We start from the raw sequence: 22,144 nt of genomic DNA, 5'->3' as shown, positions 1-22,144 counted from the left end.
TAAAAGCCAAACCATTTTTTTAGGGGGGGACCTGTGTGTTTGGGTGGGAGATTTGTTATCGCTACTTACTCAACTTACTGGCTCCCAATTGCCTCATTTCCTCGTGATTTTCATCACCATCAAACACCGGGAGAGCACAGTACATTAGAAACAGGCAGATGGTGTTCCCAGGCAACAGACAAAGCCCCCTCTGCTGACACATTAGTGTCGGTTATTAGCGTGCACTGACATATTGGTTTGTTTTCCATGTCTTTTACACAACTTAAATGAGTATCATCCTTCTCTAAATGGTGAGCCCCTGCCAACACTAGTTGTCAGAGTCACTAGAGATGACCAAAAAACAGAAGACCCAATGCACCGAGCTGTGTTTGCATAAAGTTGTGAGCCTTACTGTTTATATGCCAAAAAAGAACACTTTTACAATGTATTACAAGACAAAAACATTGTCCTGCAGTAAATGCTACTATACTTAAATAACTCACATGGTTTGTATGCCTGTTAACACAGTTTGATTAATTTAAGGCAGGATATTTGTTATTATTGCACTGGTGTTTTGCAGCATCATTTACATACTGTATATACTGATGCAAAAATAAAAGAAACCCCTGAGCTGAAACAATTTGTCTTCACAGAAACTTCTGTATGGGGTCAAGTTATGCCTTTTGTCTCAGTTTAGAGTGTGCAAACTATTAATTAGGGAGAAAAATATCAAAAAGAGTTAAGAAATTCTTAACATGTCATTGAGGAAGTACAAGCTGTGCTTTTCAGTTATTCTGATTGATTTATGACATTCAGATGACTTGGACTGCTACTGCTGCTCAGAGTGTTCTATCCTTCCAAACAAAATTAAAGTTGCTGAGGGCAATGGCTCTCTGATTCAACCATTACTAGTCTGCCCTACTACACTTGCGATGACAGAACACATTTTTATATTTTCAGATGGCTTACCAGGCTCTAAGTCAAGCTGACAGAGGTACTGGGAGGTGCTGAGGGTGACCACAACCACGCGGTGCCTGAGGATGTCCTCCCTTGAGGGCATCTGGAAAGTGACCTGTGTGCTGGAGATGAGACAGTACTGCTGGACCACTGGGTGGACCGTCTTCACCCAGCGGTTCCTGAAGTATACCCTGGAATGAGAAAAGAAAGCAGAGACATTATGAGAAAGAGTTACCACCACAGGAGGACGAGAGCAATTGAAGGCATGTTTGATCACAAACGTAAAACTTGCAGTGTGAATAAACAGCATGTTTTAGTTTGGAGTCATGTTATGCTTTTTCATCATTCCAATGGTTAGCTTTTTTGCACTGAAATTTCAGTCTGATGTGTACCAACTAGTGTATGTTCTGGTTGACAATAAAGTGGCTATTCTATTCTATTCTTTTTGTCTCTCAGAGTGGGAAAACTATCAATTACGGAGAAAAATATCAAAAACAGTCAAGAAATTGATGTATTTCCAAGATTCTTTTTTCTATGAGAAATTAATGTATGAGAACAGGCTGTGTTTTCTGTGTAAAACCTAAACCTAATTTTTTTTTTTTTTTTAAATATATGTTCTCCCTCCCCCATTTTTTAATCATTTATTGACTGAGTCCATTCAAATGAGACAACTGGACCCTAGAGGAGTTTGTGCCAGTGATTATGGAGGAATTTACGCTGGAACCTGTTGAGGTCTTACTGACCACACATGTGAATCAAGTCATTTGATTGCCCATATGCTTTCTAGGGCAGAGTATGAAGACAAACGTAAACACACAGCTGTCAAATTAAGCCCGGGCTGGTCACAGCAGACACTGCTTTCCTCGCCTTGGTGACCTCTAGGGCTACTGTAATGTGATTAGAAGTCACTGATGCAGTCGAAGAAGCTGTCACTATCTGTGTATGGGCGTGCATGTTCATTGCCTCAAGGTGTAGTTCCAAAAGCAGGGCAGCTTTTGAAATCACGTCCCCAAAGTCAGCAAATGTCTGCTTGTTATTACTGTGCGGCAAAAACACCCCAGCCACTCAACAATCTCTGTGCATTACTCTGACAGCAGGCTTTCCAATAATGGTAATCCAGTTGATGTATAGATGAGTGTTACACTGATACTCTCCAGGTAAAATAATCTATGCTGACAGACAGGCCACAGCCAATAAACACAAAAGATATCATTTTAGTGGATGTTAATATTAAATACCTTCAATTCAATAAGCAGCATATAATTTTCTTATCCAAAGTATGTATCTAGTATTGATATGTTCCCCTTGGCTACAATAATTCACTTTTGCTTTGGAGGACTGTAGACCTAAAATGCGTGACGTGTGATGAGCATTTTCAAAGGAAGTGGCCAGTTTTCATTTTTTGTTAACTGAAGGTAAGTTGTGTGAGTTCTGGGTCTGCAATGGCACAACTGCAGCTATCATTTGAAGCTGGAGGTTTGTGTAAAAATTTGTATGGACTGCAGCCTGAAAATATTTCAACAGCACTAACACTTAGAAATGCAGAGGAACTTTGTATACCATAGAATCTGACTTTATTCATGCAATTTTTACTTTAAGGCACTGATGCATATAGCAGCTGTTGTAAACAATACATGCAAATACAAAAAGCACACAACATGTGTCTAGGCCAGCTCTTGTGTATTCCTTCACGGCGTGTGTTTGTATACCTGAGAGGTCTGGCATGTGGATTGCCTGCTTCAACATAAGGATGAAGGTAGTCCTTAATGTAAAGGTCAGCCGCACTGTTAGAGTGGGTGCAGATCAGGACCCTGTAGAGACAAAAGACACACAATGGTAGACATGAACCATCATACACAGTTGCGGCAAGAATTAGCGACTGAGATCTTAAAACTGTGGTGTTGTCCAAAAAATATCTGAAAGGATAAATACAAGCAGCAGCAAGTGTGGGTATTTTTAAGTTGTTGTTACTTGGGGAAGTGACCCTTTAAACTACACTGTGGACTGTTTTCCTTTCATTTGTACTAGAGGAGCACAAGTGGCAGGTCAATGCTGTATCTCACAGTTTTTACTATTAATAGAGTGATCCAAATCCATGCCAAAATTTAATGGGTTCTTTTGTATCTGGCAAAATGCCGTATCTCACAATGCTAAAGCAAGTTTAAAAAAACATCCTGTATCCACCCTTTGATCTGGATTGACACCATAACTTGAAAGGTTCTTCCTTTGTCTATCCTCTCTACTAAATTTCACAGAATTCAGCTGGGTTGTTTATGTGTAATTCTGCAGACAACAGAAAAATAGCACATATCTCTGCCATAGCTTTCACCTTGGCAGAGGAAAGGGTTGTCTAATGTCATGATGTGATTAAAGGGTTTGTTTATTATTTTAGGAATTAACAGTGACTGTGTCTTAAGAGACAATGCATGGGTGAGATAAGATCTACTATCAATGCATTTGGTTGTGCAATAGGGTTTGATTCAAATGCTAATCTGTGGATGGACTGATAAAAATATATTTTTTAAAAAATTTGACTTTTAATAACTATAATATTCCATTTTCATTTCACATTCAATTGTTACTATAGAACATAAAATGCAAACAAAGTAGGACTCAGTCAGTGCAAAACCAGGCTGATTTATAGCAGGTGCTGAGAGCCTAGTAGTAATTGTATTATTTGAGGGACAGCAAAGCCAGTATTGCATACCTATTAAAACTTAAAGCAGTGCAAACTGTCTTTTACAATTATACATTTACTTGCTGGAGAAACATCATAATGACAGATGTGCATAGAAAGCATCTCGCATTGAACATAGAAACACATATTGGGTACAGCTGACCAGGTTCTATATAAGATCTTGTTCACTGTTTTAACAGAATGATAAGCTGGTAGCACTGGTCCAGAGGGGTCATCTCCCCTTGTCTTGGCTTTTAAAATATCAATAATTCATCATCACCATAGAATATTAAATGTATTCAGAGTGAAATGAGAAATGAATATTACATTGCTACACATTTTTCGAAGGCAGTTTTTTTTTTCTTTAACATTGCATATACACACCCTACTCTCCCTTATTAAAAAAACAAATGTTAGCTTCTGTTCGGGGACAGTGTCCGAGATATTGCATTCATTTTTCATAAAGACCAGGGAACCATTTACGTGCTTGGGCTACATTGCTTTGCTTCAAGTCAGGACACTGCAGAATTTCCTGTGGGTATTTGTACACAGTGAGGGAGCTCACTAATGATGAAAAATGCCAATGGAAGAAAATTTTGCAATGTTTTATTGTTATACAACACTGCGTGGCCCGATGAAGTGACACACCTTGATTGATAACATTATGGTTTATATGGACTTCCATTTCAGCCCAGGAAACACATTCTAATTGAACTACTGCATCAACCACAAATGGTGCATATTCAGTCAAATGGCCCAAACACTATGAGTGATGAGAAATGCACACTACAAAGCAGACACGACCACACAGCACAAACTGAAGCTTTAAGACACCCACACCACAGCTTGAGACTTTAACTCTGTGTTTTCTTGACTTTAAATGTCAAACCCAAGGAAGCCGCTGCCCTGAAGCAAAACCAAGGCCACTGAACAGCAGAGCATCATGCTTTGTGACTGACCGCCCATTCCATTTGATGCATTTATTATTTGATGCGCACACCTACAGACACGTAGTTTTCCTTTTTATATTTCCTATATAAATAATTAATAAATAATTCATCATCTACACTCAGTAACACCTATTATTCCATAATGAGCGCTAGTAGTCCCTAAGTTCCAAGAGGTCTTGGACATCAAGGTTGTTGATCCTTGGTATAAAGTACAATGGTATAAAGTCTACTTACATTACAGGTAAGAAAAAAAAATGGTAATGTCTCAGTAATGTTTAAAGCTTGTACGGTTGTGGTGCTGGTGAATAATACTGCATTATATTACAGACGAGTTTTAATATTTTGCAGACTCCTTCATGAAAGTATGATTTTTTTTCCAGAGCGGCTGTAATAGAACCGTATTAGCTTTGTGTACCTATTAAACCGACTAATGTAAATTGATGAGTAGTTCATGAGTTTGTTGCTACAGGCTATTGCACAAAATAACTGCAATCTGTGTGGGATTTGACAGTTCTGTTGATCAATGGCAATAACTGAACATTTACTTGACAGTGCTAAAGCACTTACTGCCACACCCATTAACATGTCAAGACAAATTTCTTTCCATCTGTGAACCTAAAACCTTTTCAAGTGCAGAAACAAAGACATGGTCCTAGCTGTCAGTGCAAACACTTAATTTCTAAAGAATTAAATGTTTATTCTCAACCGCAAAAGAAATAAAGTGTGTGGTCTTATTATATCAGTGCTTTGCATTGAGATGCATACCAGAACGATCACTTGACTGTGTTAAAAAGAAACCCCAATCTCATCACATGGTTGAAGGGATTATAAAGGAAGGTAAGGACTTGTAAATACAAATTTCCCACTTAATTGACAGCAGGGATTAAAAAAAAAAAAAAAAAAAAAAAAAAAAAAAAATATATATATATATATATATATATATATATATATATATATATATATATATATATATATATATATATATATATATATATATATATATATATATATATATATATATATTTTCAATAAATCTTCTAAACCAAACAACCGAAAAAGTAATACAAGTAAACAAAACATTCATAGACCTGCTGTGGTCCTGGCGGAGGATATGCTTGACAGCCTGTGCCAGGGTAAAGGTCTTGCCGGTACCATAGGGTCCAATGATGAGGATTGGGGGCAGAGGGATGGAGATGGGTGTGGTGATGGCCAGGATGGCTTCTTTCTGCTTGGCATTCAGACGGGGATCCAGCTGCTCATCCCATTGCCTGAGGGCGGAGAAAGGATGGGGAAATTGTTAGACTTTTAATTAAAAGTAGCCATTTTCAAGTATTTAGATGAAATACTGCCTGAAAAACAAGGAAGAGGCCTGAATATGAAAGGCAGTCTGTTGATTTAATTAACTTCATTGGGACTGAGATAATGTGAGAAAAAGTAATTTTAGCACAGAATGACAGGAACTGTATGCATACAGACATTTAAAATGACATTTTTGCTGAGCGACTGGAGAAAATGTGTGGTGGATTGTAATAGCACATTGGCACAACAAATAAGAGAAGAAAAAAACAAAGATGTGTCAAAATAAATGTGTAGAAGAGAGACTAAGAAGGAAATAATGGGGGCAAAAAATGGGTAAGAAATGAGGAATCATACTAGTTATTCACTGAACATATACATGCTGCTTTATAGCCTGATAGGTTGCAAACACATACATGTAAGCATCATACACATTCAGTCTATCAAAAAGCTGTGAGTGCCCAAAGCAGCTCATATTTTTGCTCATTTGGCATATAATGCAGTTGAGTAAATTGTACATTTGACATTCACAGGATTAAATGAAACAAGCATGTTGATGTGCCTGGGCATACACTTAAATATCCATGGCAGAAAGCTGCAGAACGGCTGCTAACGCATTTCCACATGAATGTGCAACAGGCATGAGTATCTTCCCACCAAGATAATAAGTAGCAGAAATGAACAGAATGAAAGAATATATTAACAAATATACAGTGGTCGGTTTATGTATGTGTTCATACAACATGGGCAGAAGGAAGTGATTCGCGTATGTGATTTCATATGCATAACTGTGACCATGTGATTTATTGTGTATGTAGCGCGTGTGTCTGTCTCTAAGCATCACTGTCCTCATTATGAAGATTGCATCTTCTAAAGCTGTGGATCCACCAACACCAATTGATTGAACTCCAGCTGAGACATAGTTGGGGGCCTGAGAGAGATTCTGTGTGTGTGCGTGCCTGCATGTGCGCAAGATTTGCAAGACAGAGTGATGGATGGATGTGATCAAGGGGTACTGTTAGAAGGTATGAAAAGCCTCAACTCTATTAGGCCAACAGTACTTTCTCCGTTGTTCGAGTTCCACCAACACTTACCTCAACATGACTAATTAGGACAACCAGTAACGCAGCCACGTGTGACTTATTAAATGCAATGTTTATAGGACTGAGAATGGATTTCTTTCTTTTTTCAACATATTTTTATTCCTTATCTGTATTGTAAAAGGTTGATGTGAGTTTTCAGATTCACACACAGTCAGTACCAACATGACATTAGCAAACTCTACTTTACTCTAAACATGGTCATTTGAACTACTGGAGTGACAGATATGAAGATGACTAGATAATATGGTTATTCTCTGATGGTTATAAGACAGTTTTACATTTCACTCCACAACTTTAGATTTTTTACTCCATGTGTGCAGATCTCCCATCACTGATCTTTGCATCAAATGATTATAAACATGGTAATGTTGTGTGCAACTCCATACGACAAAACCAAAAAGTGCTGCTTTAAACCAAAAAGTATACTTCTGAATACTTTGTGGTTAAGGTGCCATGGTAAAAATGTATATAAAATCAAATTAGTCATACAGCACCACTACTACAAGCGTACACACATGTACACTGATATTAAAACTCAAATAACCACCACAAAGAAACTGTGAACTTAGACTTAGGCTAAAATCCCTCCTTTGTCCCCATTTCATGAAACATCCTCACTTATCCAAATTCCAATTAAAACAAAACTCTACATGAATCCTATTCTGGAGCTCCAGATAAAGAACCAGCCAAGAAAACCACAGGGGATTATATCTGACTTTGGTTCTTGTCAATAAAGATTACCTCCTCACTTCTCTCACCTGTCCAATTCCAGAAAGAGATCTAAAGCTGAAGGGAGCTGCAAGCATTTCTAAATGGCCAAGGACTCAGCAAGCCGAGGGATATTCAGTTAACTCCAAAACTGATGGGGTGTCCCCTCTGTGAAGGTATTTGTCAAAACAAATATGATGTGCAGGTATTTAAGGAGTTTCCATATAAAAGTTTGAGGATTAGTTGCATTTACTATGCATAAATGTGTGTACATATGGTGTGCAAAAATTTTCCCTCACTTTTAAAATAATGTAATTGGAAGATATAGCCTTTACTGAATATCAGACATCTGCCAGTCATCATATGCAATATGAAAGGTTTCCTCCCCACACAGCGATATAAAAGTCTGCCAAGTGTGCAAAGGGAAATTTCATTTCACAATTTGCTTGCATATTTCTATTTGACATTTTTGTGTCCCAGAGTTCCCACTGATTAAGTGTATGGCACCATTCCCGAAAGAGGCACAGATTTCATTGTAAAAACAGTCAATATTGGTATGCAATCATATAAATATACTGTATCTGAATAAGTATTTGTTGGCTCTCTACAATGAAAAAAAAAAAAGTCTGCCTAAGTCTTAAACAGTCAAGCATGTATATACATATTTGTAATGTTTACATAGTGGAATACACACCTGTTAGGGCTCCAGGGGATTGTGGGGACAAGGCCAACATCAGGGAAAAGGATGGTATTATCTTTGATGCGATCCAGGGCATAATGCATCTCACAGAGTGGCAGTCTGTTCAGCTGGAACTGGAGCTCCACCTGTTAAAGAAGAAACACAGAGAGCTTGTTTATTTAAACTATCATCTCCATCCACCTACAGGCCAAGAATATTATATGATATGGAATACAGTATAAGTCAATACAATATTTGGAACTAAGTATTTTTGTTTGTCTTTAGCCTTTGTCAGCACAATTCTGTCTAAAATAGGAACCAGTTTCTGGTTTTGCACTTAAGGTCATTATTCTTTGAGGTCATCACTTACAGATAAACCATATTTAATAAAAACAATTTATGCAAAACATGCAATGCATTGCATCACATTGCAATGTGTGTATCAGTAAAAAGACTTAAATTATTAATACAGCCAAATACTTTTCAATCCAAGAAAACAAGATCACAATCTGGCTTGTCGCTCTGAAGCTGGACATTCATGCCTCTTCAAAATTGAAATTAAAAATCAAAACTTAATGCACTCCATTCTCTTACCATTTTTTGAAAGATTTCTAGACCTTGACGTAAGTCCATAATCAGTGGACTTTAACTGAGCAGGTGGATATATCTGTTTACTGAAAAGACACAGATACATGTACAGCATAACAGTATATCCACCTGTCATTACCACGGTCTAAAAACAATAATCCCTAAACAATAACCCCCTCTGGATAAAACTAGGCACTTTCAGGGTACTGGCAGCATTATGAAGTGGACATACCTAACACTGAGAATTACTGGGGGATTAGAAGGATAGTAACACATACGACACCCTCACCTAAATGTCAAATAAATAGTATCGTGCCCTGGCTTTGCCACAGGTGAACAGGTTTAATAGTTGTTCATTTTAGTTTGATGTCTTAAAGAGCCATTTATCTAGTCACCAAGTTCATTTACTGTTGTAACAAAATTTAATTTGTACTTGGATGAACTGCATTTGTAATGTGACCATCATAAACAAGTCTGGGCGTGGCTGTTAACCAGAGCACATATTAGATCGGACCCTGAGGAATTTTCTCTTCTTTTGTTATGGTATGTGATTGTGATTGTGACCAGTGTCAAGCACCAAGCTTGAATAACACGAAGACCGTGAGACTCAGCGGCTGTCTTTATAAGGAAAGCTGTGTTGAATAAGAACCCACAAAGGAGATAGGGAAATTAAATTCTGATGCGTAAGCAAGCAGGAGAAGTATATGCTGAAGAAAAAAAAAAAGATTATGGTAGAACAGTGACAGAATGAGGGTTTTTTTGATAACTGTTCACAGTGTCATGTTTCCAGAGCCGACATTCAGGCTGCAGGGGAGGAAAATATTAATTCAAGGCTGCCATATGTAGAGTCATTCAAAAAAAATTTAATTCATTGGTACACAGAGTTTTTCTTGGAAACCTTTGCAAACCTTTGTGCAAATACTAAGTAAGAGGTGAGTAATTCAGGTTTTTAACTTTCATCCAAGTTTTTCAGGGATATGAATCATCAAAATAACATCTTCTAGGCTGTACAAATTGCTCCTACTAAATGAAATAAATAATGAACAGTCTTCACAAGTCTTGGTCAAACAGAGATAGGACAGCGATTGCAAGCATCTTCAGCACGTTAAGTGTGGTGCAACCTGTACCTGTATTTCTCTGTCAGGCAGTAGCCCCAGCTCCTCACAGCAGTCCTTGCAGATCCTTAGGAAGATGTAGTCCTTGGTCTTCTCCTCAATGACGGCCTCATAAACACGCTCTTTGACCCCAGAAGGCGGCTGGCTGCTGATTCCTTCACGGCCCAACGGCAGCACCAGAACTGAATTTACCTTGGTCATCACTAGCCGCCCAGCTAATGTGTCCTGTAGCAAAAAAACTTCAGTTTAGGACAGTGAACTTGCAGATGCCTTTGGGCTCCAAGCAATACCTAAAAGTATTTGTAATCTCTGGAGTGAAAAGGCAAGAAACCAGTATGGTAATGTATGTCTGGAAGTTGCAATTGCAGCTAGTTCAGTTACCTCAGAAAGTGTTTCAGTGAGTCTAAAGCGTGCAAAGAGCTGTCCATTCTGGGCATACTTGGCTCCGACAGAAATGCCAGTCAGCATAAAGCTAGTGACCAGCTGCAGGTTCACCTTGATGTTAAACCTGGGAGAAAAACATTGGCATTGCATGAACATTGGATATTGGTTATGTATTTGCAGACCTCGAACCTAAATAGTCAACCAAAAAAAAAAAAACATTTTAGTCATGCAACTGTTTTCCTCAAACTATAACCATCATCACAATACATACTCCTGTGACTCAGACACAGGTAAATCCCTTCTTTACTGCAGAAATCTTAACTCTGACACTGTTCTATTTTTATCCACATATTCATGCATATATTTACTGTAATTCTGTAAAAGTCTTACAAATTCTGCAAAATGTTAGGTCTAATAAATAGAATATTGTCAGTGAAGAACATACAAAACAACCACATCATTTTCAATGAGACTGTCCAAGAGAGAAAACAAACATCAGCACAACACTTCTCCAAATACATATTCAGTAGCAAAAAGGAGCACTATGAGGAAAAGCATCAATTCAAGATTGTTTAAGATTGCCTCTTTGGTCTCCGCTGGGTCTGAAATGATGAAATAGGAAGCAATATTGGTGATGAACTCTGATGGATGATTGGCACGCAGAGATAAGTTAACATATTCTGTATATATTTGCAAACCAGTGGCGTTACACAAGCAAAGGAATTTTAAAGATTCCTTGTTATGGTTTTGCATCAGCTTTCTGGCTCGATTCTCGAAAACGGAAACAGACAGTGAAGAACTCGCATCTACATGACTCACTCCATGTTCACTTTAAAAAAAAAAAAAAAAATCAGCTGATGTGCTTGTCCTCTCAACACAAGATCGCCACTCGATAAGACGTCATGCATAAGGCAAGAAATAAATAGTTTGCTATTATTCAGTGATGCCACAACAGAAATAGCTTTGATTTTATAGATTACATTTAAATTACTAAAATAACATTTAAGTACTCATTTGCAGATCCAAGAAAATCCACATTTATCTGAAAATCTCCTGCTGAAACTGGATCTGCCATGAAAAGCTTTAGAAGCTAGCAGATGATGGACGATTTAACTGGCAGAGATTATTCATATGCACATTGGAAATGGCGGCGATTAAAAGAACTTTTCACATAGCAGGTAAGAACTGAAATGACTCAATTACTCACTAAGTCATATAGGACTGTGTCATTAAGCAAGATAAACTTAGGAGCCCAGAGGAAAAAAGGGACATTGAAAGTGGGGAAAGGCCTCCTGTATTTATTTCACTAAATGTATAACCAGCAACATGCTCAGGTATATCAGAACGGGGTGAAAAAAAGCCAAAAAACTGTGACCATTCGAGAGAAAGAAAACAGTTCTAATCATCTACCTCATAGCAATCACCTTAGACATGCTATTAAATTACACTGGCACTGTTTGTGAAGCTGCATGTAAGATACACACTCTCCCTTGCACATACACATGAAGCAAAGTTACAATGAAGGTCAAGTCTGACACCTTGTGGTGAGTTGACTCTTCATACAAGAATATTTATACTACTCAATCTCTGATAAGGCCCACATTTGTGTTTCTGTAGGTGACATGTATCAATTAAAAAAAGTATATTTAGGGTTAAAAAAGTACATCAATTGTTCAGCTGCAGCTTTTATGCTTTACAAAAAGGCTGCAATACATAAATGCTGCATTTTGTTATTCTAAAATCAAGTTTCACACATTTTTTGTTATGGTAGTGTAATATTCAAATACTCACTTGCTAACTTCCTTATATTGTGCAATCTCCTCTATGTAGAGGAGGTCATGCAGTCGGGCCTGGTAGTTGTCTTTGGTCAGAGTCTTGTCCAGGACTGACTGAGTGAAGAGCTGGTCGGCTGACAGAGGTATCTGATAGCGGGAAAGGAGGCTACGCTCCAGTTCAGCCATCGTCTCATTGGGACTGAATTCTACAATGGTTTTACATGAAGAGTCCCAGCGCTTTGCGGTCATCAAGAGCTGCTGCCTGGCTGCCATCAGGTGCTCCAGGTCTAGAGAACAAATGGACAGCAGAATTCACATTTGCACATTTTTATCAAATTATACTTTTAAAATACTAAAATTTATACCTTGACACTGATGTAAAACTATATTTGATATGCAGCCTAATGGAGGCCTGAACAGTGTTGAATTAAAACAGTATTTTAATTTATTTTTAACATGTTTTGTTAAGACATCTAGATAATCTCCTTGCTTTTACGATACCTTCAATTGAGGCAGCATCCACCATGATTCGCTGCATCAGCACAGGTTCTGAGCCAAAGTCAAAAACGATGGTCTGTCGGAAGGTACCGAAGATCTCTGTACTGAAGCCCACTGCTACCTTGTAGATGCAATGGTCCAGGCCATTGTCTGCTGCCACTGCCAGAACAGCAGCATTTATTGTAAATGCATTGAAACTTGCAATCAATTGTTAAGAAAAGAAAGCTGTCAATTAAACATCCACATAAATAAAGAAAAGTAAAAGAAAAGTAAGTTGTGAATTCCACTGTCCAATAAATTCCAAAATTTAAATTTATGTAATTTCAGATATTACGGAATAAGTAAAAATGCTTAGCCAAAAAAGACAAGCGTGCAAAATGTATTTAGGGAATACAACTGCAAAATTGTAATTTATACACAAAGAGACATTATATGACCTTATCAACTACTCATGCTCAGTAGAAAAAACAGTCTGTGCAGGGATGGCTAATCACTGAATTTAGCTCAATATCTCCATGTTCACATTTTTTCAGCAGTTTCAAAGGTCAAGTAATTATCATGTTCAAATACTTTTTGAACTTTTCAAATTGTGGTAGTGCTGTGACATGAAAAAACAGGAAAACACTTTGGAAAAAAAAAAAAAAAAGGCTATCCTTAACCACACAAGAAACAAAGAAAAAGTTAAAGTCCTCCCATAATCGTCTCCCTTGTCATGACAGAATGAATATACATATGACACACCCGGTGTTTCCTCTGATGGAGTCCACTCTTGGCAGCCTTTAGGAACAACTTGGAGGCGCTCCCCAGCTGATACACCTGTGATGAAGAAGTGTGGTCGGTGGGCATCATAGAGCAGGGCAATGCGGTACAGCTTTCTAGCCGGCTAGAAAAAGAGAGCAATAAGAAGGTAACAAAATTATTAACAAAAACTAAAAGACGCTTAGTATACAAACAGCACTGACAAGCTTGCAGAAAAAAATATGACCTATATGTCCAGTGTCACATGGACAAATAATCTGGTAGCACAAAGAAACTACAAAACACATCACTCTACCTTGCACAACAAGGAGAAGATCCATGAGTGGGCAGATTTTTTGGAGGAGACTGTAACCGAAAGGCTGGAGCTGGTTTCCACATTGACTCCTTCTAAACTGTCACTGAGCTGGAAGAAAAAAACGATGGTCATGCTTAGTCAGAAATTTTTACAAAAAATCCATACAGAAATATTTTACAACAAATAGTCTACCACTACAAATGGAAATAAAGTTCACTGCTGTATATTATATAAATGAATGAAAACTATAAAAAAAAAGTATCTGTCGCATACTGTATGCCACACATTAGGTAAGAACATGCCATAAAAGGCTCTATAACCTTAATAACGGCTTGTGAATGTGTATCCTTTACTGTCACTCCTGTGGAAAATATACAATTCTTGCTACTGTCTATTGTCAGTTTGTGTTTGCAATACAGTTACAGCAGTTTAAAAAAACACAAAATTTTATAAATCTTAAATCTGATTTCGAAAAGGTCATTGTTGTTTTTTATTGTTTGCTCTTAGTTACAAGATCATAAAGAATCAATGAGGGGAAAGTGACATGAAACGTGCACTGCAGCTCACCTACTTTAAGACGCTTGTTTCAACAACAACAGTACAGTTAGAGATCTAACTTAACTAGTAGGTTAAAAAATGCAACTCTTACAAGGCAATGACAGTTTTTGTGCATTTGCACACACCAAAACTATTCAGTGGGTGTAGTACGTTGGTGCAACCCTGCGAAATTTACATGTTTTGATGTTTACTACCTACTGAGCCACTTTTGAGCTTGCATGCATCACAAAGTCACTCACCACTTTCTCTGGGGAGAGAGAGTTCATCCACTTCTCTATTAAGGTCTCCATGTAGTTTTCGGTGAAGTGTTTGCTCTCCTGCTGCTGTTTGAGGCGGATGAGGCGTGACGCATAGCGCTTCTGCCACTCCATCAGCTCCTCCTGTGAGTGGGCTGATGTACACTGGGCCCCGTACCGACACAGACCCTGCTCCAAGTACCTGCAGAAAAGCCAAACAGTATGCTAAAGTGGTGCTAAAACAAGTAATACCATTGTTTTACGTCATGAACTGAAGAATACCAGACAGTTACCAATTTCAGATTGAGAATTTTTTGCATTTATTTGTTTCATACTAAGGTGAATTCAGCACCATTGAGTTTGATATGACATTATACAGACAAACTGTATACTGCACCAGGCATTTATTGCTTTTGATTTATAGAACAACACCAGATATCAGACTTCCAAAAACAGAAAAAAAAATCTGTAATTTACAAATCAGATTTGTAATACCAACATTTCTGTGCAACAGCTGTATGCATATTTTGTTCAACACTGCTGCATCTATCCATTTTTATGCCAACATACATTTGTTGGTATTCTTCTAGGATATCTGCTGTTAACCAATTACTGTTAGTAAAAAGATGACATCAGCATGAGAATAAAATTAAAAATCACTGCAGTAAGCTACCGTAAATGATAATGTTCCTCCTTTCAGTGTAATGTAATACCATCATTACTTCCTGAAAGCTGCATTAGTCACTTTCCAATCAAATGCCTCTCTATCATGACATCTAGTGTAGTAGACATGGCATAATCATTTTTCTCTTTTGTTCTTAATTATTTACAGATGTGTGCAAATTACCAGAGAGTTTTTCATTACCTTTTACAAAGGGTGTACTCCTCACTGCTGGTGACTCCTCTGGGAGGAGGCCGAAACTGCCAGCCATCTTGGACCTCTGTCAATTAGCCAAGTGGTCAACATAACAGTTAGCCAATGGCTCTCAAAACATCATGAGACTGGTTTTCAAGATGCCAACCAGCTGAATAAAATAAAAACTTTGCAAAAAATAAATAATATATATTGCATATAAATATGTGGGACATTTTTGGCACCAAGCACATTTTTAATTCTTGTGTTTCAAGTTGAGCGAAATATTGAAATCAACTAATGGTACAGATTTACTTACCTTCGTCCTGGTCATCTGTGTACTCTGGTGCCATCTCCCTATTTACAGCCTGACAGAAAAGGGGAATGGACAGGAATGGATTGATGGAAGTGGGTACAGAATATTATACTAATATGCCAAGTAGTAACTTAGATGCATGTAAGCAGCTGCGCCACTATACTTACTACACTTGAAATAACTTCATTACAGACACAAGCTAGGCAGGTGTGCACAGCATAGAAAAGTAAGCATTGGAGTCCGATCATTAAATTATCTTTATGATTCTCATCTGCAAGCATTTAACCATCATCTGTAAAACCAAGCAGTAGAAGGCCAAAATAAAAGAAGAAAACAAAAACAGAAGTCAGGTGCACAGCGATAATCCATAACTACAGGGACTTACCTCTATTTCAGAGAAGAGCATTTTTAATCTGGTCAGGTCTTTTGCAACAATTCCATTCTGTGAGGGAAAGAAAAAAAAGGATCTTCATAACAACATAAAGAAATTAGTGTTTTCAGTATATGTTAGTAATAGTCACATTTTCAAATTTTTCTACAGATTTACATGTATCACCATCACAGTATGCAATATAAAAGTCTTCTTATTTGCATCTCCAAATGGCAGTGTGAATGTGTATTATTATATATAATGTGAGCCAACTCCATGCTGCCACAGAGAGCAACTTATATTTATCAAAGAATGCAAAAGGATCCAGTCACAGGAACTTCTACACTTTTGGGTCATTTATTATTTCGATGGTTTGCGAACAGTTTATATGTTTCTCTCTTCATTTATCACTTCTGTGGGTGTATTTCCTACCAGTACATTCACCCTAACAGTATATACGAAATGTGGTGAAAACTCTGGCTCTCAGAAAATGTCTTTCTAATCAGATATGATTAGTGAGGCATTTTCTGTTGCTGGCACATTTTATTAGTCAAAATTGATGTGTTTCTCTTTTCTCATAATATCAAGACTTTAATTACCCTAATGACCATATTATATGATGTCAATTTGTCCTCTGACCTTGTATGTCATGTCAAGCAACTTTATGTTGTTTCAGCTGCTTCCACTAATTGTCTGCTCAGCACTGGTTTGTGTACACTGTATGTACAGTATATGTGCCATTTTGCTTGTTTTGCTTAGATGTTTTTATGCATATATTGTATACATTGTGCATCAATCCTACCATTGGCTCTCCATACAAGGCTTTAGAGAGGATGCTTGCAACCTCCTGTAGGCTGCCGTCCAACAGCATGGTGCGCAGGCTGGTCTGAAGCGAACCATCTCCCCTGGCAATTTCTTCTGCCAGGACTAAGACAGGATGAAAAATACAGAGAGGTTGGGAGGGAATTAATTCAGTGCAGCTGGTAAAGTATTTCTCAAAGTAAAAGTCTCCAAGTATGTTCTGTAGAACCAGAGTTAAGGTTGACTGGGTTGCAGTCTAAAATTTTGCAAACAATTCATTAAAAATGTGAAATTTTCTCAGGTATTGTGTATTTTATACAGGACTAAAGTGTGTGTATTGTAGCACCCATTCTGCATCCTATTACACCAGGTTTCTTGCAGTAATATGGCACACACTAACCTGTAATGTCGCATAACTATATATATATATATATATATATATATATATATATATATATATATATATATATATATATATATATATATATATATATATATATATATATATATATATATATATATATATATATATATATAGCCATTATGCACTGAGACATGACCAACATTTTGAAAAAGAGAAAATCCACTGTATGAAATCAGATTTTTATCAGTATAATCAAACAAAATTTCTGAAATATAAAAAAAAAATTAGGACAATAAAAAATAAAAAAATACATTTAAAAAACTATCTCAAAAGTGAAACTTCTGGCATATACAAATAAGTAATTTGTATCAGCTTTAGGTCTTTGACATTTGATAATTAAGGTTGGGCATTGTTACTCCGCCAAAGAACACAGTGGAGTTATGTGACTATCGGCGTACATTTGTCAGTCTGTCTGCAACATTATTCAAAAACGGAATAACGAACTTGGATAAAATTTTCAGGAAAGGTCAGAAATGACACAAGAACCAAATGATCAGAATTTGGCAATGATGTGGCTTACAGCCTGGATCCACGGATTTGTTAAAGATTTCTGTATTGCAAGATAGCAGCATGGCTTCACAGTAGCTATGACAACAAGTGAACGCTACGTCAGCTGACTGCTGACGATCACATGATTGCAATCCCAATAAAAATCCACCACTGCGGACTTATCAGTACTTATCCATCGGAAATGATACAAGGAACAATTGATTCAATTGTGGGGGTGTTGCTGAGTCCTATCAATTTCCACCGCCCGCTAGATATTTAGGCCACACGATCCGTTATCGGTACATAATGTACACATGCATAACACACGCCTGTGCTCAGCGCAAGGTAATTTTTTATTAAAGATTTCTTTCATCAGAAATGATACGAGTGAACAGCCTTGGAGGAGTACTGTGCTCCCCGAGTGCCTTTCTTGTTTATATTTAACGATTCTTTAATGGTCTCAATTATGCTTCTTGATTTTGACTCTGAGTTGCAGGTGGTTAGAATTATTCCAACAAAAAAAAGGTCTTTTACATTAATGCATGAGTAATAATGTTTTAATTATATAATAGACTATGTAATATAATATACCGACTATAGGAGTCATTTTTCTGTTGATGATTTTTTATAGCATAGTACCTTTTCATGAATATACTAACATTCTTAAAGTAACATTTCACTGTAGACTGTTAAAGTGTGCTATTATTACTTTTACTGGAGTAAAGGATCTAAGCATTTTCTCCATCACTGGCCCAACTCTGACTATCAAGAAAAACAAACACTGAATAAGTATATGAATTAATGTGTTTGTAAGGAGTGAGGACCCACGCCCGCAGCCTGACTGCTCATCTCCTTTGAAGAAAGTTTGATATAGACTTAAAGGTTTGTTGTGTGAAACAAGTCTCTCCTAGTATGTGACAGAAGTAGTAGCACATTCAGCACTGACAATAAAATGTTGCTATAAATAGCAAAAAATCAGCTTCAGCAAGCTGTAACGGGCCTTGACAAAAAAGTTAGAGAAAGTCTGTGTTGTATTCACTGTCACAGAAGAGAAATAAAGAATCTCTATTCATATAATATTACTATAACATCTTCTTGCATTCTTCACAACAGGGTTTTTGAAAATCTGCTTATAAATACTAGCAACACTAAGCTACATAAAACAATCGTAAGAGTGGTGATTGTGGTCTGCTTTCTCCTTTGTATTTTTTGTGTTTACTTCGGTACTTTGTTGTAACAATACCAAGTCTTTTAAAGGGCTTTATAACAGCATTTGCTAAACCAAAGTGCTTGTTACGAGACAGTCACACAGTTTGTGCAGCTCACCTGCTAATCAAACAGCACGGCAACAACATTCTAATGCTAGAATAATGATTCATTAAGACAAATACATCAGGAAACAGAAAACACAAAGGTGTTCAGCTTGCCGAATTCTGCAGGCGGATAGCAATAAATAAACAAATAAACCAATCTTCTGCATGGGTGTTTTTTTTTATGGGTGCATCCCCATTGACAACTAAGTTTCTGAGTGGCAGCACAGTGTACTTGTGCATGGCTAACAATGCGCTTCCATAATTACTGACCCAAACATTTGTTTTCTTAGCTTCCTTCTTTTAACTCTGATATTCACAGAGTAGGAAGGCATTTTCTGGAAAAGTAAACAGCTTTGATACTGCAAAGTCAATGAGCCTAAATTCAAGATTTTTTCTATTACACCAAGATCAAGCCATGTTAAAACTTGTTCTCACACAGGTAAAAACAGACAGATTGTAAACAGTATTGGCATATGGTTCCAATTGAAACTGCTACTCACCATGTTTGCAGTCTTCATCTGCTTCATCATAGTTTTTCTGTTGGCAGAAAGAGAAAAGTGGTAACCATAACAAATGGGAACACTTTGCATTTGAGGGTCAGAGCTCCATATAAGCTCCAAGAATGGCTATCTTTGCCTCACAGCAGACTCCCTCACACTATCATTATAGGACTTAGGTAGTTTCCATAATCTTAGGGCTTAAGTAACTGCTGTAATTTTAGAGCTCTGGAAAGATAACACAACAGCACAAAGGAGAAAAAAAGTAGGGTTTGATATTCTCATTTCTAGCTCTCTCTTCATGGTAATATGCCCAATGACTCAGATGTGCCAAAGGGGATTTAAAGCACAATGACCAGCCAATGTTATTTCAGTGTAATGCATTAATTTAAGGATATAAGTAAATTATATTCTATTTAGTGATATTATAGTTCTTTCTCATTGTTCTGATTTTTAGAATTATCATAGAAAAGTCAACAAAAATCCACTAATGATACCTCTATTCTGTTCACTGGCACAAGTATAATAAAAAATGGGAAAATTTTGAGGCCACACAGCGAGATGAGATGAGTGAAAAGAGCGATCATTTTAGATTAAAGGTTGCATGCTTGATAGGACAGTAACAATGCTTAAGCAGACACTGTACTCACCAGCTGCAGGAGGGCAGCGATACGGTAGAGCAGGGCACGGCTGCGGAGGGGTCTGGTGGCGGCGGCAAGGGATGGAGGGCTGGGCGGGACAGGGGCACTGGAGGATGGGGCTTGGGGTGCAAGGACCACCAGGGCATCCGTGCTGTGGCTGACTGCCGCCTCGTACTCCCGCCTGGCTAACGATCTGCTGGCTTCTTCACATGACTTCTCCGCTCTCCTGTCCGCCATGACTCAGGGACAAAACGTCTATAGTGAGAAGAGGACAAAGACCAAAACATTGAATGAACATCCTATCAACAATAAGGCCCGGCAATTGAAATAAAACTGCCCGTTTCCTCCTTGTTTCCCAGCTGGCAACTGCATCCTTGATTGAAGTGCCAAATCCACAACTGAAAATCAGCTAACATTAGCACCCTAACATTTCAGTGTCACGCTACGACAAAACATGGATGACATGATAAGATAACCAATCTTGTCAGTGCTACTATATTCTTACTGATACACAGCTGCTCCTGATTTTCTTTACAATGTTCACAATATGTAAAAGGGGCAACAGCCTTGCCAACATTGCTTTTCATTTTTTGATCATATACATAAAGTCTTTGTCACTGAGGACAGAAAGAAAACTATTTTTGAATCAGTCACCTTTCTGTCTTCTCTAAATTGAAATCCTGAAACCCTCTAAAACACCAAAGTGATATAGTAACACAAAGTAACAGATTTAGGCAATGGTAGACCAGCAGTTCACATGTTCTTGCTCTTATTTTACCAAAGGAATCTGGTGGATTTTAAATTGGTGGATATGGTGACAAAGTAAAGCTTTATTTTGGGGGTTTTTTGGTAGGTCTTTTTTTGACAGTTAAAATGCATTTTGCTTCTATGTCAGAAGTCCTGCCTGATTCTCCAAACTAGGAGCATACTGAACACAATCTACTGTGAGTAATACACTAACTATGAAAAAAACACCCCATACAACCAAACTTTAAAACATCTGTATTAGTCCTTTTAGGCCAGTATGTGCAGACAGTTTATTTTTGTCAACTACAAACTACTTAGTATAGGTAAGCACACAATCTGACAGAAAAATCAACAACACTCCCACACATATAAACACAGTGGCATTAGAAAGTATTCAGACCCCTTCACGTAACTGGAACTGGAGGAAGTGGGTAGCGATTGGGATTACCTGGGTTACTTTGCTTAGACTGTTGCTTCTGCGACCTGATTCCAGATGACTGGCAATGGATAATGACATGACATAATCCTACGAGCTTCTGTAAGAAGTAACTGGACTTCTGTGTTAGGTTCTTGAAGATGTTTATATGGCATAATGACATGTCAGGACTTTGAAACTTTTCAGGAGCACAATGGCTTCAATAATTATAAGATGGAAGTCTGGAACCACTACAGTGTTTCCTCTAGGATTTTTTCCTGCAGCGGCGGCGTTTTTGAGCCAAACGCCGGCACAGCACACCGGAAATCCAGCACGGTTGTTTACATGCTTCAGGACGCAGTTTGATAATGTGATCAGTTGCGCTCCGGAAATGACGGCGAAATCCAGGCATTATTTTATCGGTTTTCATGATAGGCAAAAAAAAACTGGTAACGATATTGACCGATACTGCATTTTTATGCCAATATCGGGCATAAAAATGTCGGCCCACCGATATTATCAGACATCCCTACTTGAGATGTCATTTTAAAACTAAAGTCTTACTGGTCTCAGTGTGAATCTGTCTCTCTATTCTCACCTCTCACCTCTTTGTGTTGCTGCCTGTTTATTTCTGTTTAAGACAGCAGTGACTTACACAAACAGTGTGGACAGAGCGCGCTTTCAGAGGCCACTCGCCAAAATGGACTTTGAGTTACAGTTT

At 37.7% G+C, this 22,144-nt stretch overlaps 1 protein-coding gene across 2 annotated transcripts in view; it reads right to left on the bottom strand.

Annotated features, from left to right (window-relative positions):
- helz (helicase with zinc finger) overlaps nt 1-22,144 on the bottom strand; it is a 58,889-nt gene that overhangs the window by 30,067 nt on the left and 6,678 nt on the right. For both annotated transcript variants that reach the window (XM_055009692.1, XM_055009691.1), the window contains exons 2-18: nt 20,271-20,516; nt 19,624-19,660; nt 16,899-17,023; nt 16,112-16,168; nt 15,730-15,778; nt 15,423-15,498; nt 14,561-14,759; nt 13,764-13,871; nt 13,451-13,592; nt 12,713-12,868; nt 12,228-12,498; nt 10,434-10,560; nt 10,065-10,277; nt 8,365-8,495; nt 5,652-5,831; nt 2,646-2,747; nt 949-1,127 (exon numbers count right to left, since the gene is read on the bottom strand). In XM_055009692.1, coding sequence (XP_054865667.1) covers nt 949-1,127; nt 2,646-2,747; nt 5,652-5,831; nt 8,365-8,495; nt 10,065-10,277; nt 10,434-10,560; nt 12,228-12,498; nt 12,713-12,868; nt 13,451-13,592; nt 13,764-13,871; nt 14,561-14,759; nt 15,423-15,498; nt 15,730-15,778; nt 16,112-16,168; nt 16,899-17,023; nt 19,624-19,660; nt 20,271-20,498 — 2,380 coding nt within the window. In that variant the 5' untranslated portion in view covers nt 20,499-20,516. The remainder of the gene's footprint in view (nt 1-948; nt 1,128-2,645; nt 2,748-5,651; nt 5,832-8,364; nt 8,496-10,064; nt 10,278-10,433; nt 10,561-12,227; nt 12,499-12,712; nt 12,869-13,450; nt 13,593-13,763; nt 13,872-14,560; nt 14,760-15,422; nt 15,499-15,729; nt 15,779-16,111; nt 16,169-16,898; nt 17,024-19,623; nt 19,661-20,270; nt 20,517-22,144) is intronic.

The sequence above is a fragment of the Amphiprion ocellaris genome, chromosome 4, assembly GCF_022539595.1.
Source record: "Amphiprion ocellaris isolate individual 3 ecotype Okinawa chromosome 4, ASM2253959v1, whole genome shotgun sequence".
Classification (NCBI taxonomy): Eukaryota; Metazoa; Chordata; class Actinopteri; family Pomacentridae; genus Amphiprion; species Amphiprion ocellaris.
The sequence above is the reverse complement of the archived record's forward strand: the minus strand, read 5'-3'. Positions and strand labels throughout refer to the sequence as shown.